The sequence below is a fragment of the Talpa occidentalis genome, unplaced genomic scaffold, assembly GCF_014898055.3.
Source record: "Talpa occidentalis isolate TD23 unplaced genomic scaffold, MPIMG_talOcc4v2.1 talOcc4.8, whole genome shotgun sequence".
Taxonomy (NCBI): domain Eukaryota; kingdom Metazoa; phylum Chordata; class Mammalia; order Eulipotyphla; family Talpidae; genus Talpa; species Talpa occidentalis.
This window is the reverse complement of record NW_023605194.1, coordinates 41,626,027-41,644,429: the sequence shown is the minus strand read 5'-3', so window position 1 is coordinate 41,644,429 and position 18,403 is coordinate 41,626,027. Positions and strand designations below refer to the sequence as shown.

Genomic DNA, 18,403 nt, shown 5'->3' with positions numbered 1-18,403 from the left:
CTGTTTTCCTACCTCTATAATTTTGTTATTTCACCTAAGAATTTTATATAAATGGAAATATACAGTATAATAAGCTCTAGATACTATATTTTTCACTCAGCAGAATTTTCTTAAGATCCATTTAAGTTGATAGATAAAACAATAGTTCGCTCCTTTTAGTTGCTACACGGTATTCCAAGGTATGAAATCACAATTTGTTTCACTATCTACCCACTAAAGGATATCTGGGTGGTTTCCCCTTTTTTTTGCTGGCTATTATGAATAAAGCTTCTATGAACATTCATGTACTGACTTTTGTATGAATGTATGATCTCATTTCTCTAGGATACATGTCCAGGAATGCCGGTAGTTTGCAAGTTCAGTTTTTTTAACAAACTGACAAACTATTTTGTTTGTCATAAGAGACTATGATATTTTATGTTCCCACCAGCAATATCTCTGTAATCCAGTTTCTTAGGAGTAACTCTGATTTGGCCAACATTTTACCCTGCGATGTGATATATATCACTCTCAGATTTATTTAATGGAGAAAGTTGTTTGAAGTTTAATGGGTAAAACTCAGAGTTCAGGAAAGTTGGAATCTTCTACTAAAAGTCAGCAGAAGCAAAGTAGCTACCTAAATGGCATATCATACTTGTGCTAGGGACTCAATTGTTCTTTAATTATCTTTAGTAAAGCAGAAGTCTTAATGTGTGGTCCCCACAAACCAGCAACATCATTATTAGCATACCTGAAAACTTTTTAGATAAATTTTTGAGCCCATTCTAGAACTCATCAATCAGAAACTCAAGGGAGTCGAATCCAGCAATCTGTATTTTAATGATCCCTGCATTAGCAGAGACAACCTAGAGCTTAACAAACTAGGGAAATCCCTAGTTCTAACTGTAGAGAACAAGGCACAGTCAATTCCTCAGTAAAGTAGCCAGCCTCTGATGGAGACCATCAACAGTCCTACCCCATCTTAAACAGGGCCAGAGGCCAGCACTTACAAAGCACTCTGCAGCATCATCCATAATTCCCAGCTGGAAACGCTGTTCATCCTGAAAAGTCTTTGCCAGAGCACTGCGGAGAGTGTCAGATGGAAGCACTTTCTCACTACTACACTGAAACTGGTTAAAGATTCCCTGTAGGGAAGAGGTTAGACAAGAGAAAAGCACAATGCTGTTATTAAGCTCCTGTACATCCCAGTCTGTGATGCTAGCAAGTCCATGATTATAGCTATAGAACCAAAGGTACCAAATGTACTTCCCAGGAGTTGATATGCTTGCAGTTAGTAATAAAAAAGTGAAAGATCAAGAGTCAAAATAACATGCCTGGCCTGTACTAATAGGATTTGTGTTTCTCCATCTGAATGTGAAGCCATCCAGGACACATTAGGAGAGACCACTGCCATAAATTAATGTAATGCAATTACCTCACTTCCTCTGATATAGATAGATGTAGGTGGTCAGGTAAATAGGGATAAATTACATGTAAATAGTTTGTAAAGTATTCCCTGGGGGCTCATTCTATGAAATTGGCCCCCTTCTTTTAAATTGTTTAGTTATATAAAATTACCTGAAAGTACAAAGAATAACTTAACACCCACATGTCTAACAGCAAAAAGTATTCTGTTACGCTTACTTTCAATCTACAGGGTTCTATTTAAGAATGCCCACTCTCCACCAGTCATTCACTATCATGAGTTTGTTGCATAATCTTTTTTTTAATACTTTCACATACATATGCATAAATATACATATACAACCTTAAATGATACATGGTATACTTTTATGTGTGGTTTTGTTTATGTAAATCGCATGACACTGTAGTGAACTTAATTTATAATATAAAGACTAATTTATAATGATGCATACCAGAAACTTACATGTTATAATGCAATGTTACTTCAAAAAAAAAAAATTTAAATATCACCTAACTTTACTTTTTTTAAAATTCAGCATTGTTTTTGAGATCTAGCCATGATAATATATTACATAGACTTGGTTCATATCTTTTTCCTGCTGTATGGTAATTCATCAGGTAACTCTACCACATTTATCATCCATTTCTTTATTGACATTTTGGCAGCCTCCCAATTTTTTGCTGTTTTTAAAGACATTATGCCAATTTATACTTCCACCAGTGCATGAATATAAATCGATTTCCCTGTATCTTCATCAGCAATTAGACTAGTTGGTTTTATTCATTCAAACTACATTTAGTTTTTCTGGGTCTTTTGATGAGTACTACTTGTGACAAATATATTCCAGTCTTCTGGTGTCTTTTAATGTGCAACATTTTTTTCTCTTGGTGTAAGTAAACAATAGGTGCATCTATCTTCTGTTTTATGCACACCTAAAACAATGATGAATATAGTGGCCAGAGAATGGAAACAGAGGGGCAACAGGTGGCACCCGGTTTAATGAGTTCTTCTGAATTTGGTATTGGACCCTCCTCACGAGATCAGAATGTGCGCTCTTTAATATCACAAGGCCCAAATCCTCAGTAGACCATTCAGATAAGCGACTTAACAATGAGTTACATATCAACAGGTCAAAAAATGCCACTCAATTGAATTTCCTGTTAGTTATTCCTTCAATTAAAAAAATATCCAACGATTATTTTTCAGACTTGCCAGTGAGGTCAGAAATGAGACAACTTTATAAATCTACCTGCATGGTTTAAGAACAGGAGGCCTCGGCCCTCCCTGGTGGCATAAGGGGTTAAGTCTCAGCACTACAGAAGCTGTCAGCAGCCACTGCAGCACAAGTTCAATCCCCAGCCAGGGAGCTAACCCACAAGGCACAGACGGCTTCTCTTGTCTCACTCACTGCTCCCCTCAGCAGTGTATTTCAGTGGATATGACTATTCTGTTCCCCACTCTGTCTCTGGTGAATTCTCTCACCTCCACCTCCATACCTCTGGCCTACACTCCAGCTCTTATGTACATAAATAAATCTTAAAGGAAAAAAAAAAAAAAAGACCAGAAGGCCTCACCAACCTAGAATTATCAATTCTTGGTCCTCATTTTTACTTCACCTATCAGCAACTCAGTCACTCATTCCTTCAGATTTTTATCCAAATATATCCTTCTCAATATAGTATTTCCCGATCATTCTATTTAAAATTGCAAGCTCCAACCCCTCTTACACAAGCCTCCCACCCTTACATGTTATCTTTGCCATCTGTCATATCATGTATTTTACTTAGTTATTATCTGAGTCTACTCTGTAGACTATGTCAGAATTTTTGTCCTTTAATTCCCTGTTAGAACCTAGAAAAAAACTTCTATAAATAATGGTGGGCCACTTGATGATTTGCTAAAAGTCATCTCAGCTTGGTGAAATAGTGACCACATCTCAATCTGCTCTTCCCAAATATAAATGGTAAGACATTACTGCTGACAAAGGCTCTATCTCTAGAGCAAGAGGAAGATGAAGGTTGGTCCTTTGTTCAGAGTTCAAAACTATTCCAAAACAAATCAAAGGGAAATCAGTTCCAAGATAGTTCTGTACAGACATATTTGTAAACCGTAGCCCCTTTAGTCTTTATCAAGTCTTTATCCTGAAGAATTAAGCCCTTAGATGGTCTAATATTATAAGCACCTAATGTATTAACTTCTTTCCTATGCAGAGTATTAGTTAATGTTAGCACGCAAGAAAGAATCAAGAAAATAGTCGCTCAAATCACTTTCTGTGTGCTGAGGTTTAGGTGACCCTGTTTGAGAAAAGACAGGCCTAGAGTGATGGCATAACATAATATTTAAGAGCAAGGACACTGGAACAAGAACAATATGGGTTCAAAATCCTAGCCTTATTAGTTACCATATGTATGCTCTTGAACAAGTTACTTAACTTTTCTAAACTTCAGTTTCTTCTTTTAAAAAAGGATTAACTTTTTTGATTGCTGAGTAATATTCCATTGTGTATATGTACCACATCTTCTTGATCCAGTCATCTATTTTTGGGCATATGGGTTGTTTCCATAGCTTAGCTATTGTAAATAGTGCTGCTATAAACATAGAGGTGCAAGTGTCCTTTTGGTTTTTTTTTTGTTTTGTTTTGTTTTTTGTTTATACATGCACTGGGTACAGTCAGAAGCGCGGGAGGGTGAGAGAATTCACCAGAGCCAGAGCGGGGAGCAGAGCAGGCAGAAGGACCGAAGTACACTGCTGAGGGGAGCAGCGGACGGCAAGAGAGATCTGCGCGCCATGTGGGACCCTCCTCCGGTGGCGGGGGAGCAGCAGGGGATCGAACTGGCGCCACAGAGGCCGCGGGCAGCTTCGCAACCCAGTGCTCAACCGCTGCGCCACCAGGGAGGCCTGCAAGTGTCCTTTTGAATTAATGTTTCCATGTCCTTTCAGTAAATACCTAGGAGTGGAATTGCTGGATCATATGGAAGCTTCAAAAATGAAAAATGGTGTAAAAAATATTTAAAATTTAAAAAAAATAAAAAAAGGACTAATAATAAAATTTTACTTCCTAGGGTTATATGAGGATTTAAAAAGTAATCTATATTTCTATTTATCTGTCTAATTATATCTTAGACTAATGTCTAGCAATATAAATGCTATTATATTATTATTAATATTATTGTCATCTTTGGAGGTCATTTTAGGTTACTAAGGAGTCTGTCTGCCACTGACCCATGTTGAATAAGGACCTTGAGTCAGAAATATTTCTACCCTGAGTTTCCTCCCCAATCTCTGAGGTCTGGGAAATGATATGATTGTTGCTTCTGTTCAAGAATAGCATTTTCCATAATCTATATAACAGGGATTTCAGCAAAGAAAGGGAAAGACCTAAAGTCAGAAATCTTCCTGCACCCACAGTGGACCTGCAACAATAGATCCACTCTTGGTTCAGTGACACTAAAGTCCCCATGCTAAACTCTTTGCTCACCTCTTAATTACAAGCAGCTTTCTCCATGCACAATGACCATCTGAATGCAGTCAGAATGACCTCTGCATGAAGCTTCTTTATTTTCTGATTTTAATTATTTTTATCTGTCTTGCTCTACTATTGTTAGGATGAAGCAACTGTATCAGGGATGAAGCTGCCTGAGTCCACCCAGCATGCATTTGTGGAGTTCGCAGCTCTGGAAGAAGCTGTAGCACAAAAGCCCCTCTGTTTAGGCAGCACACTAACCCCTGTGTGTCCCTCTCACATGAGCACAAAGCTGGAACAGGCCTCCTCCTGCTCCCATTTTCACCCTCCTCCCACCTTTCCCAGAGGGAGATCCTGTTCACACCAAAGAAAGCCAAGAACATTTAGTTCAGCATAAGAACAGGTGGTAGCACCAATAAAGAACAAAAACTGGTATTCTTCCAGTGCTAAATTCTATGGCAGAGAGGGAGAATGGGAAAGAAAAGCCAAAACTCAAGAATCATTTTTCCCTGTGGGATCCTTGATGGTTTCAATAAACAGAGAAAGTCCACCTCTTGGGAATTCCCTCTGCCCTTCCTCAGAGGGTGAAACCAAAGAAATTCTCCTTCTCATTCTCAGGAAAAGGCAAATTACTTTTGTGTGTTAACTATTTTCTTGGATGCAATGCAAAAGCAACAAGACTTAAATGACTAAAAGCAGGTGCTTCTCCACCCATCTCTTGGATCAAGTAGCAACAATTCTGTCCACATGAGCACATAATTACTTAGATTAGTGAAAACCATGTAAATAAGACAGAAGTACTATAAAGACAAAAAGTCTTTGTGCTTTGGCTTCTACAAATACAACTGTTACTCAAGGGTTTGTTCCCCGCCCCCCCCCCAAAAAAAATAGACTTTTGTCTTTAGGCAGGGAACAGCTTTTTATTTCTCTCAATATTTTCTAGTTGTAACTAAAAGAAGTCAAGAGTAGAGAAGATGGGGGTCAAGGAAGATTAATTTTGATGGTTTTATGGGCCCAAGGTCTAGGGAAAGTGCCTAGTCAGGAGTCCAACTTATCTTGGAACAGTGTCTAGCAATACCTTCTTTAAAGGCAAGATCCATTTTGGACCTCCCTGGTGGCGCAAGAGGTTAAGTCTCAGCACTATGAAGCTATTAGCAGCCACTGCAGCACAAGTTCCATCCCCGTCAGGGAGCTACCCACATGGTGCAGCAGACCTCTCCTGTCTAGCCCTCTGCTCCCCTCAGCAGTGTATTTCAGTCAATCCACCTGTTCTGTCCCCCTCCCCACTCTTCCTCTGGTGAATCCTCTCATACCCCACCCCACCTCTGGCCCTACACCCCAGCTCTTGTATGTATAAATAAATAAAATCTTTAAAAAATAATAATAAAAGCAAGCCCCATTTTATGCACTGCTCCTAACTCAATTCTTTGGGTTTCTCTTCTTCATCTGATCTTCCCAAATCTATCATCATTTCAGCTCTCACCATCACTCTTCTTTTTTCCATACCTCCTCAAATTCACAGAATCTAAATGTGGCCTGTAGCCTGTCTGTAAATACAACCCTCTGAAAGGAAGATAATGTAGCTAATCCTTGAGGGTATTGCCTTCTGGAAAAGAGAACTTTCCCTGGTTTTGTGTGTTCAAAAGAATGTTGAGTGTTTTAAGAGGGGAAGGTGTATGTAAATATCTATCATTTTGGCACCCTAAACAGTAACATTGGATTTTTTAACATTTTATTGCAGAAAATTTCAAACATACACAGGATAGGCAAAATAGCACAGTAAACTCTTTATAGGTACCTATCATCATCTTCAACAATTACTAGCCTGTGACCAGTCTCATTTCATCTATGCCACCACTTACTCCACTCCCAGATCATTTTGAAGCAAATGCCAAACGTTATTCATGTGCAAATATTTCAGGATACACTTATAAAAAATAAGAACTATTTTATTTAAAATATAACCATAGTGGCCTCCCTGGTGGTGCAAGGGGTTAAGCACCGTACTGTGAAGCAATCCTCAGCCTGTGCAGTACAAGTTCGATCCCTGGCTGGTCAAGGAGAAACCAACCACATGGCGAAGCAGACCTCTCCTATCTCGCCTGCTGCTCCCCTCAGCAGTGTATTTCAGTCAGTCTGCCTGTTCTGTTCCCCACTATGGTGAATTCTCTCACCTCCCACATCTCTGCCCTATACCGCAGCTCTTGTATGCATAAATAAATAAATCTTTAAAAAAATATATATATAGGGCCTCCCTGGTGGCTCAGTGGTTGAGCGCTGGGTTGCGAAGCTGCCCACAGCCTCTGCAGCGCCGGTTCGATCCCCGGCTGCTCCCCGGCCACCAGAGGAGGGTCCCACATGGCGCGCAGACCTCTTCTGCCGCCCGCTGCTCCCCTCAGCAGTGTACTTCGGTCCTTCTGCCTGCTCTGTTCCCCGCTCTGGCTCTGATGAATTCTCTCACCCTCCTGCACTTCTGACTGTACCCAGTGCTTGCATAAATAAATAAATAAATAAATAAATAAATCTTTAAAAAAAAAAAATTTTTTTTTTTTTTTTTTTTTATAGAGGCATGTTTATTTCTTTCTTTGTTTTGTTTGTTGTTCTGTTTACACATGCACTGGGTACAGTCAGAAGCACGGGAGGGTGAGAGAATTCACCAGAGCCAGAGCGAGGAGCAGAGCAGGCAGAAGGACCGAAGTACACTGCTGAGGGGAGCAGCGGGCGGCAGGAGAGGTCTGCGCGCCATGTGGGACCCTCCTCTGGTGGCCGGGGAGCAGCCGGGGATCGAACCGGCGCCGCAGAGGCCGCGGGCAGCTTCGTAACCCAGCGCTCAACCGCTGCGCCACCGGGGAGGCCTAAAAAAAAAAAAAAAAAAATTTAAAAAAAAAAAAAAATATATATATATATATCACCATAGTATTATTACCACACCTAGAAAAAAGTAATAATTCCTTAGTATCATTAAATATCCAGTTAGTTTAGCAGAAACTCTTGATTCAACTTTGATAAAGGCAGAGAACAACTGGTTAGTTTCTCTCTTGGAATTCTTTAACCTTATATCTAAAAATAGCAATAACTACCTTCTGGACTTACTGATTAGAAAGGCACCTGCATCGGTCCCTTTAAATTAAAATCAGGGCCTCCCTGGTGGCGCAAGGGGTTAAGCACAGCACTGTGAAGCTATCCACAGCCTCTGCAGCATGAACTAGATCTGGGCTGGCCAGGGAGCAACCCACATGGAGCAGCAGACCTCTCCTGTTTCACCCACTGCTCCCATCAGCAGTGTATTTCAGTAGATCCACCTGTTCTGTTCCCCACTCTGTCGCTGGTGAATCCTCTCACCCTTCCATACCTCTGGCCTGCAGCCCAGTTCTTGTATACATAAATAAACAGATCTTTAAAAAAATTTGTTTAATTAAATTCAGCAATCAAAAACATATCTCCCTCATGAATTTAGACCTGTATTTTGGCCTTGCAATGGTGAAGTTAAAGGCATCACATGCTAAATATCACTATCACTCTTACTGCCTATGCAAAGTAGACATCTACATACACACAGAGATAGAGAAAACACAAAAACAAAGACTTCGAGACACTGGACAGAAAAACAGAAGTAGAGACAGGTCAATTTTACCAGAGGATGGTATTGCTTTGAGTGAGAAATCACAAACTCAATGCTGAGATTTTACAAACTATAAGTTAATTTACTAATTTTTGCCAAGATCAGAGATGTGGGACCTTATAGATTACCAACAGCATCCACATCAAATTTTGGGAATCAATACCATAACCACTTACCCCATAGGGGAGATAAAAAAGGGGAACCTTTCAGACATGCACAAAGATTTTGAGATTCTGTAAGTTTCAGGTTCTGCCACATACTATGGAAAGGAATCATAATGATCTACTATATTTTTCCTTGTAGGCATATCCCTCTAATTGACTATCATATAAAATACTGAACTCCAAAATTTTAAAGGAGACAAAACTCAGTTTTATAACATCGATGTTATGTCAATGGTTAAATCTGCTGAGATTATTTAGGTATAGCCTATAGCCAATCTCTAACAGGACTTTAATACTACAAAAGCTTAATCAAAAGGCCACACATACCCCATAAATTTTCATACCCCATAAATAAATCAAGGAAGTTCAACTCAAGTAGATGATACTTACGTTAGCTATAAAGGCATACCTACCTTATGTGAGGACTGCTTATGACTAACTAAATTTCAAGGAACAAAACAGAAATCTAAATTTCCTGGTTTAAATAGCCCAGAGTAATAGGTTTACTTTTCTCTGATATTGGCTATAACTAAAGGATATGAAGACCTTTCCATTTCTATAATCTATAAAGGACTGGATTAATAGTGAACAAAGAGTCATTTCTTATATCATTTTACTCCCTGTGCTTATGCTTTAGTACCCAAAAGGAATATAGTATATATTTAAAACTATTGAGGGATCTGTTCCCTGAACTCTCAAATCTCCCCCCCCCCACCATTAACAAATATGCTATCAATAGAACACTTACCTGCATGTACAAACACACATTCCAAGACAACTTACATATAAAAACCTATTTCTTCCCCTTTTCTCCACCCCCCACACCACCATTCCTTGACTTTTGCTTTATGCTAGTATTCTTAAAAGAAAAAATCATTAATTGAGAAGATTTGTTGAATTTAACCAATCAATGCAGCATTCTTCTTTGCCTATTAACAAAAAACACTCTGTCCTACATCCTGGCACTGCAAAGTCTCTAGTACAATCCCTGGAAGGAGAACAAAATCTCTGTGGCATACTAAGTACAGAGGACGGATTTCCTTCCCTGTATAGAGATAAATAAATAAGCCACCTCCAAAGTAAAATCATACTCTGGGGGCTGGGGGGGTGTGTAAGAGTAGATTCAATATGAATAAAATAAATAAGAGCTTTGGATTATAAGCATAACAACCATTTAGGTCAGAAAAAAATCTTTCAGCAGATAGGAATAAATTTGGGGGTTTTGAAGGGTAGGATTATTAGCACACAAGTCTCTTCTATTTATTAAGAGTTGAAAAGCATTATAGTTTAAAGTAAACAGAAACAAAGTAAACACATTGACACAAATTATTTTTAGTGAAAGCCATCATTAATAATTCACATGCAAAATTCTGAAGAGACTTAATATGACATGGTGGGGGGAGAGGTATATTTTACAGGACCAAAATAATGGGATTATCATAAATATTAGGTCTAAACCACCAAAAAGCAATTATAAGCAAGCACTTGATACAACATATATCCTATGACACCTAGTAAAGATCACAAGATATAGGAATACATAAAGCAGAAGGAAAAAATATTAAAACAAAGACCAAACAGTGAACCAAAAGATATTCATAGAAGGCATTTTCAGGGTTGTTGCAAGATACAGAAACAACTGGAAAAAACAAGCTACAGTAAACAACTGGAAAACATATCTTTCAGCCAGACTTAGAGGGGCAAGTCCTTCCTCCAAATATCAGAATAAGGGAAAACTGGCTAACTTCTGGTTCAGCTAGAAACAAATTTGTATTCCTTTTTGTCCTTAATAGCAGGTTCTAGAGCTAAATAAACAATTGTACTCCAACATAAAGAACTCTGACTTCATAAACTGGCAGGTTCTTGTCAAGTACTTCTAATTCAATTTAGAGTTTTCTGTTTTGAAAAAACCTGTAAAACAATTTTACAAATCAAACAGCATTAGAGAATACAAACAGAGAATACAAAAAGTATCCACAAAAAGTAATTCTTTTAATTTTAAATAAGAGATAGAGAAAAAAGGAGATTTAAATAGAATTATAACCACACTGGGATACCACAGAGTTAACATATAACTTAACCACTGGATGCCAGGTAGAACTGTCCTGTTGAATCCCAGCCCTTCACTTTTCCTTTAGCAAATCCTTCCCACCATCAACTCCACCAGCCACCACCACTCCCCCCAACATATCTTACCCTCCCCTTACTAAATGAGGCAGGAAGGCCGAGATCAGTAAACCTACTAAAAGACCAAAAGTTACAATATGAAAAACTCTATTTAATAGGACAAGAGTAAAAAAGGGGATAAAAGACAAAAAAGAAAAAATCAAGTACCCATAAACTCCATTACTAAAATCTAAAAACTAAATAGTATATCAATCCAGAAAAACTTGAGTGTTTACATTATGGGCCAGGAAAACCCAGAGGGCAGAAAAGCTGAGGTATGATCACAAAAACTCGTTCAGCCATGCTAAATATTGTTAAGTCAAACAATCAAGAATCTAGCTAGAGACAGATTTTATTGACTTCTCGAAGAAGATAAATTTCTGAAGTGGAGTTCTGAAATGTGTATGTCGTTTGGTAAAAGGGATGTATTATTTGTTTATTATGTCACTGTTTGGGGTGTGAACAAATGAATGCTATCTGTAATCTACGAGGTACACAAAGCCAATTACACCATTTACTATCATAACTGAAAAGCAGAGTGCCCAGGGAAGGGGAAGAAGGGAAAATAAAGTGTGATATGAGTTTTTAAAATGTCTGTTACCATGCTTTTTTTTTTTTTGTGGGACCCTCGCCGGTGGCCGGGGAACCCCGCGCTGCAGAGGCTCCGGGCAGCCCCGCAGCCCAGCGCTCAACCGCTGTGCCACCAGGGGAGGCCCAACCATGCATTTTTAAGTGGTTAGGATAGAACTGGGAGTCACTTTAAGGTTGTAAGATGGGAGTAACTTTAAAAACAGCACTTAAGTTGGAACAAATAAAATAGATATTAGAGATAGAGAAGCAATTTTGGAATCTGAAAAACAGTACTTTTTACTAAAACAGTGAACAAAAAGACATTATTAGAAATATCATAAACAAGAGAGAAGGCATAAAGAGAAATGACAATCTCTGCAGTGTAATTCAGGCAATCTTCAGTTTCCCTCTTTACACTTTAGTACCAGTGATGGCAGTATTTTTATTATATTTATAATAAAAATCATTACACAAATTAACAAACATGATATATATATACAGCCAAAGAATAATAAAATGCCTATGTGCTCACCACCCAATTTTAAAAACAGAAAAATAAACAGTGGGTTTGAGACTTCCTAGTTAATTACATCTTCTCCCCCCATGCCACCCCCTTCCAGAAGTAACCACTGTCCCAAAATCTGTCGGAGTAATTTCATTCTTTTTCTATAGCTTTATCTCATATATGTAGCCGTGAATAATATGATTAGTTTTGCCTGTTTTTCCTTTGTAAATAAATGGAATAATTTTGTGTTGTCTTCTGTGACTTGTTTTTCATTCACTGTAACATTTTTGTGATTAATCCAAATTGATAAATGTAGCTGCAGGTTATTCATTTTCACTACCATATAATTTTTTACTCCAGAAATAAGCCATAATTTTTTAATCCATTCAACTATATCTGGGATGGATTATTTACAGTTACATATTAGTTTGAACATTTTTGAATATACTGTTATGTATGCACAAAAAGTTTTCTACAGTATATATCTAAGAGTAGAATTGCTGAGTGGTAGGTTGTATGCAAGTTCAATTTTACCTAGTAATAACAATGTTTTCCTAAGAAGTGGTATCAAATTATAAGCCAAGCAACAATTTATGTAAGTTCCTAATATTCTACATTTCTAATTTTTTTTTTTTAATAGAGGCATGTTTTATTTATTTATTTATTTGTTTGTTTTGTTTATACATGCACTGGGTACAGTCAGAAGCGCAGGAGGGTGAGAGAATTCACCAGAGCCAGAGCAGGGAGTAGAGCAGGCAGAAGGACCGAAGTACACTGCTGAGGGGAGCAGCGGGCGGCAGGAGAGGTCTGCGCGCCATGTGGGACCCTCCTCCGGTGGCCGGGGAGCAGCCGGGGATTGAACCAGCGCTGCAGAGGCCGCAGGCAGCTTCGCAACCCAGGGCTCTACCGCTGCACCACCGGGGAGGCCCTACATTTCTAATTTTTAAATTTCTGCTTACCTGAACTGGTTTAACTTATATGCTTTTGACAACCAACAAGAGTAAGCATCTTTCATATACTCACAGGTCATTCAGTCTACAAAATGCCTGTTTATGTCTTTTGTCCATTTTCCTGTTGTTTCATTTATCTTTTAATTATCCTTTATAGGCATTCTTCTCCAGAACTATGATGGATACCAATTCTTTTTTTTTTTAAGATTTATTTATTTATGCATACAAGAACTGGGGTACAGGCCAGAGGTGTGGGGGGGTGAGGGGATTCACCAGAGACAGAGTGGGGAACAGAACAGGCAGATTGACTGAAATACACTGCTGAGGGGAGCAGCGGGCGAGTCAGAAGAGGTCTGCTGCGCCATGTGGGTTGCTCCCTGGCCGGTGTTCGAACTTGTGTTGCAGTAGCTGCGGACTGCTTCATAGGCTGCATCTTAACCCCGTGCGACACCAGGGAGGCCCCCAATTCTTTTTTTTTATTATATATTGTTGATATTTTCTCCCAGTGTATAGCACTGTGTCATTACTCTCTTTGTAGTGTCTTCTGATGAGAAGTATCCATTTTTTTCAACTTTATACTTTTCATGTTTTATTTAATAATCATCTCTATTCCATAGGTCATAATATTCTCTTGTGATTTCTATTAAAAGTTTTTAAATGATGTTTTTGATATTTTACTCCTTAATTCATTTGAAATTCTAACTTTTGGTATAGTCTGAGGTAGGAATATGAGTTTCTGCCCTCCCCCAAAATTTATGAAAGGATCACACTTCCCAGTACCCTTATGATCCGCTAAGGTCATATGCTCTGATCAATGAGTTGTGAGCAGAAGTGATCTGCTGAGCATGTAATTGCCTATGTAAAATCCTCCAGAGCTTGTTCCCCTCTGGCTTAGAGACCAGTGATACTCAACTTGGTTACAGTTTAGGCATCTGACTTCCTGAGTGACTATAATCAAAAGGGTGTTCCTACAAACCTGCAGTGGACAAATAACGTAAGCAAAAACTAAATCTTTTATTTTTTACTAACACTTCAGGGTTGTTTATTACCACACATTAGCCTACTATACTTAGCCTACTCTAACTGATATACAGGCAAATCACTCATTTTGTTATTATTTTTCAAGAATATACTATCTATTCTTCATTGTTTGTCATATGAATTTCAGAACTGACTTCTGAACTTTCAGAAAAAACCTGCTGGTCAAAGCATCTATTAGTACCACCACATTGGAAAATAGTTGCCATTATCTAAAAATGTTGAACATATAGGATATCCTGTGATCCAGTAATTCCATTCCTGGGCATTTATGTAAAAGAAATATGTTCACAAGGCCTCCCCGGTGGCGCAGTGGTTGAGAGCTGGGTTGCGAAGCTGCCTGCAGCCTCTGCAGCACTGGTTCGATCCCCGGCTGCTCCCCAGCCACTGGAGGAGGGTCCCACATGGCACGCAGACCTTTCCTGCCGCCCGCTGCTCCCCTCAGCAGTGTACTTCGGTCCTTCTGCCTTCTCTGCTCCCCGCTATGGCTCTGGTGAATTCTCTCACCCTCCCCACACTTCTGACTGTAGCAGTGCTTGTATAAATAAATAAATCTTTAAAAAAATAATTAAAAAAAAAAAAAAAAGAAATATGTTCACAAATGCAGATATGTACCAGAATATTCTTGGCAATACTGTTCACAAAAAATCTAAAAACTAGAGGGGCCTCCCTCAGTGCTATCACCACTACAGCACAAGTTCGATACCCAGCCAGGGAGCTAACCCACATAGTGCAACAGACCTCTCCTGTCTAGTCCGCTGCTACCCTTACCAGTGTATTTCAGTAAATCCACCTGTTCTGCTCCCTACTGACTCTGGTGAATCCTCTCACCTTTCCCCCCCACCCCTTCTTCTATGCAAAAAAAAAAAAAAAAAAATCAAAAGCTAGAAACAACCCAGATAACTATCAGCAGTAGAATAAACCATGCATTGCACAATGAAATACAACATGATAATGAAAATGGACACATAATACTGCTGAACTAAAGAAGACACACACACACATATGCTTACATAGAATGATTCCATTTACAACAGTTTCAAAAATAGGTCATTTTAAATTAGATTGCTGAAGAATGAATACATATGTAAAAAAATAATCAGATAAAACAAGAAAGTTATTACCACAATTATTAGGAAAGATGTTACCCCTGGGAGAAAGGAGGAGATACAACTGACAAAAAGGGAAGATGTCTGTGGTATCAGTACTGCTCTGTTTTGACCAAAAAAGTCGCGTACTTTAGATTATTTATTATAGTGAATCTGTGAAGGCTTAACATAAATGTCTTATTCCTTTTTGTTAAATTTATTCATATCTACTTTACATATTTTGTTGCTAATATAAAAACTCTTCTTAAATTGAATTTTCTGTTAATAGTATATAAAAATTTAATGTAATGTTACACCTTCATCTTATAGGCAACAAAATGCTAAATTGTCTTGAGTCTACTGGTTTAGCAACAGATTCTTTGGGATTTTTTTTTAAATAGCCAAGCACATCATCTACAAATTATGACAACTTTGTTTCTTCCTTTTTAATCCTTCTATCTTTCCAAGTTTTTCTTGTCTTATACCGACTAGGACCTACTATAATGATGAATTGTATTCCTTCATATTCTATCAAAGTATTTTTCCTCTTAGACTCTGAAAAAAAAAAAAAAAAATGATTACCAGAGAGGGAGGGGGAGGAGGGGAGATAAATGGGTAGAGGGAGTGAATTTGATAGTAGTGAATGGTATTAGATTTTTGGTGGTGGGTGTATTATAGTACATACATTCATAGAGGTATATAGCTACACCTCTGAAACTTACATAGTTTTGTAAACCAACGGTGAATCATAAAATTAAAAAAAATTTTAAGTGGCGAACAAGAGACATTCTAGAGGAGGGTCCAGGTAGTGATATCCATCCAGGTTTACTCCTTCATACACTCATAATCTCGTGTATTCTCTCAGAAAATGAAGCCTTCAGTCTAGATAAAGGAATATCTCTTGGAAACAAAAGTAATTCCAACAATTTTAATTTCTCAATTATTAGAATCAAGTTCAGCTCATACAATCAAAGTAAATTATCTGCACTGTAACTCTACCTATAGTTTTCAAATTAAGCACATAATTAAAGAATGCAAACAATGCCATTTAAAACATTAACTATGTGCAAATTAGACCCTAATAATTTAGCAATTATATAACACTGAGGCACTGAAATATACTTTGGATGGATGAAAAAAGCAAAATTTGTATCACTCCCAATATAGCAAAAGAGGCAGGAAGGAAAGTAAATCTAAGGGCAAGATAAAACAGTGACATGAAGTAATGTGGAAAGTACCAGAATTTCAACACATCTCAGGATTCTGAAGACCCAAAATACAACCTTTGATCCCCTAAGCCCATTTACCTATTATAAGCAACTGCTTCTGCGGAAGAGTCACAAGATATAGTCCCAGCTCCTGTAGGTTGAAAAACAGCTTCCTTTCTGTACTTCAGTGTCTTAAAAAGTGTCCCGTAAAGTCTAGGGGTTGCTTTTGTCTCTCTGGTTTATACAATAATATTGATTTATATAAAAATAAAAATTTATCTCTCTGGAAAATGAAACATTATAAGACTGTGACAACCAGTTTTCAGTCTCACAAAGGTGAATGAAGAGTATGGCATAGTTCTGACTAATCAAAGACATGTCAGGGGGTTCATATAAAAGTTCTACCATCCCTTCCTGGATCAGGTAAGAGTTTACAATTTCAGGAGATTCTTCTACCAGAGATTTCTCCAGAACTCATAACTCTCTACCAAGTATCTTGTCTTGGTTTTCTAGTTTCAATGCCATGAACCAAACTTCCTTTGTACTTGCTGACCAAGGGACTGTATTTCTTGTTTATCCTAAACCAGATTTTTCTGTCAATGTACCTTTCAGAAAATCAAGCTAAATGCTCTTTTGATATTTTTATTTATTTATGCATATAAGAACTGAGGTATAGGTCAGAGCTGCAGGGGGTGAGAGGATTCACCAGAGATAGAGTGGGGAGCAGAACTGGTAGAGTTACTGAAATACAGTGCTGAGGGGAGCAATGGTCTAGACAGGAGATATATCTGCTGGGCCATGTGAGTTAGCTCCCTGGCTGGGATCAAACTCATGCCACAGTGGCTGGGGGTAGCTTGATAGCACTGAGACTTTAACCCCTGTGCCACCAGGGAGGCCCCCAAATGCTCTTTTGAATGGACTTATTCTGAACAGGAACAGTCAGAAGATGATACAAACAACTAAAAGATTTTACTTTTTAACACTTATTTAAATTCTCCAACTAACCAATAACTTACATTCTGTATTTTGCTAAAAGTAAAAGTCACAATGGTTTCAAAGAGTAGGGGGAAAAAAAAGATGTTTGTTATGTAACTGGCAAAACGTTCAGAAGATTCAGTTATCTGTTTCTAAAGATACCTGCCTGTAGGGACTGAAAAATGCTGAAGTTATCCAGGTCAAGAAAATGTTTTGGGCGAGTAATTGCAAATAACCAATATAATTGGGAAATTCTCCTACACTAAGATGCAAAAGCAACTAAATTAAATATACCCAAGCATGACTGTAACAAACCAAGAATTCAGGCTTCATGAGACTGAAAAATAACTCTGGAAGCTTACTCAGAACTTAGGCATACTCATCCAACTACAAATAATCCATTGTCTATCTGGGGAAAAAACAAAAACAAAACAGAAAAGCTACATACTGGAGAAGCAGGTAAATTAATGAAGAATGGGCCCTTTATATATCCCAGCTCTTCCTTTTTTTAAGCACAACTAAAATCTCTGGATCAGAAAATTAATCACATTCATCCTTTGCACTAAACCATGGGTATATTCAGTAAAAAATTCTTTAGTATCAACCTGGTTAAATGAACCACCTCAATACTGACCACTTTGCAGTGAGAAGAAACAAATTTGAAGTACTTACCTTGAGAGCACAAAAGATGCAGGAATCTCCCATGCACTTGTGAGTTGTAAGCTGCCTAAAGCTACGTCGGAAGATGTCCAAGTGCCATAAAACCTGGAAAAAAGAGAAAATACTTCATCACTCTGAAAGAAGTCACTATTTAATTTTAAATTCCAAGAGTTCAAACATAGATAACGATTACAGTTTATTCTTAAGACACAGCTCATTCTAGATTAAAACAAGTGTCAAAAAGATGAAGTATACGGCTATATTCTGAAATAGACATTAATTTGAACATGAAGGAAGGTCACACGGAGGAAATACGATTTGACATATTTCAAATGAGATTCTGAAGAAAAAATGAACTAAAAGCTGTAGAATAAGGGTTTACCTTAATAATTCATGCAAGAAAAGCAATAATATTTTAAAACATTATAAGCCTGAATTATAGTGTGAACTTTTGTTTTTGTTAGATTCCTCAATTTTTGGACATTTCTAAGTGTTAAGGCCTCCTTAAATCAAGAGAATAAAAAAATTGTAAAACTGATAAATTGATAAGTCATGTTCACAGTATGTAAACTTAATATGATGTGATGAA

General features: G+C 37.9%; 1 protein-coding gene across 8 annotated transcripts in view; it reads right to left on the bottom strand.

Moving 5' to 3' along the window:
• USP54 (ubiquitin specific peptidase 54) overlaps positions 1 to 18,403 on the bottom strand; it is a 100,171-nt gene that overhangs the window by 38,959 nt on the left and 42,809 nt on the right. For all 8 annotated transcript variants that reach the window (XM_037497788.2, XM_037497789.2, XM_037497791.2 and 5 more), the window contains exons 3-4: positions 17,827 to 17,919; positions 990 to 1,124 (exon numbers count right to left, since the gene is read on the bottom strand). In XM_037497788.2, coding sequence (XP_037353685.1) covers positions 990 to 1,124; positions 17,827 to 17,919 — 228 coding nt within the window. The remainder of the gene's footprint in view (positions 1 to 989; positions 1,125 to 17,826; positions 17,920 to 18,403) is intronic.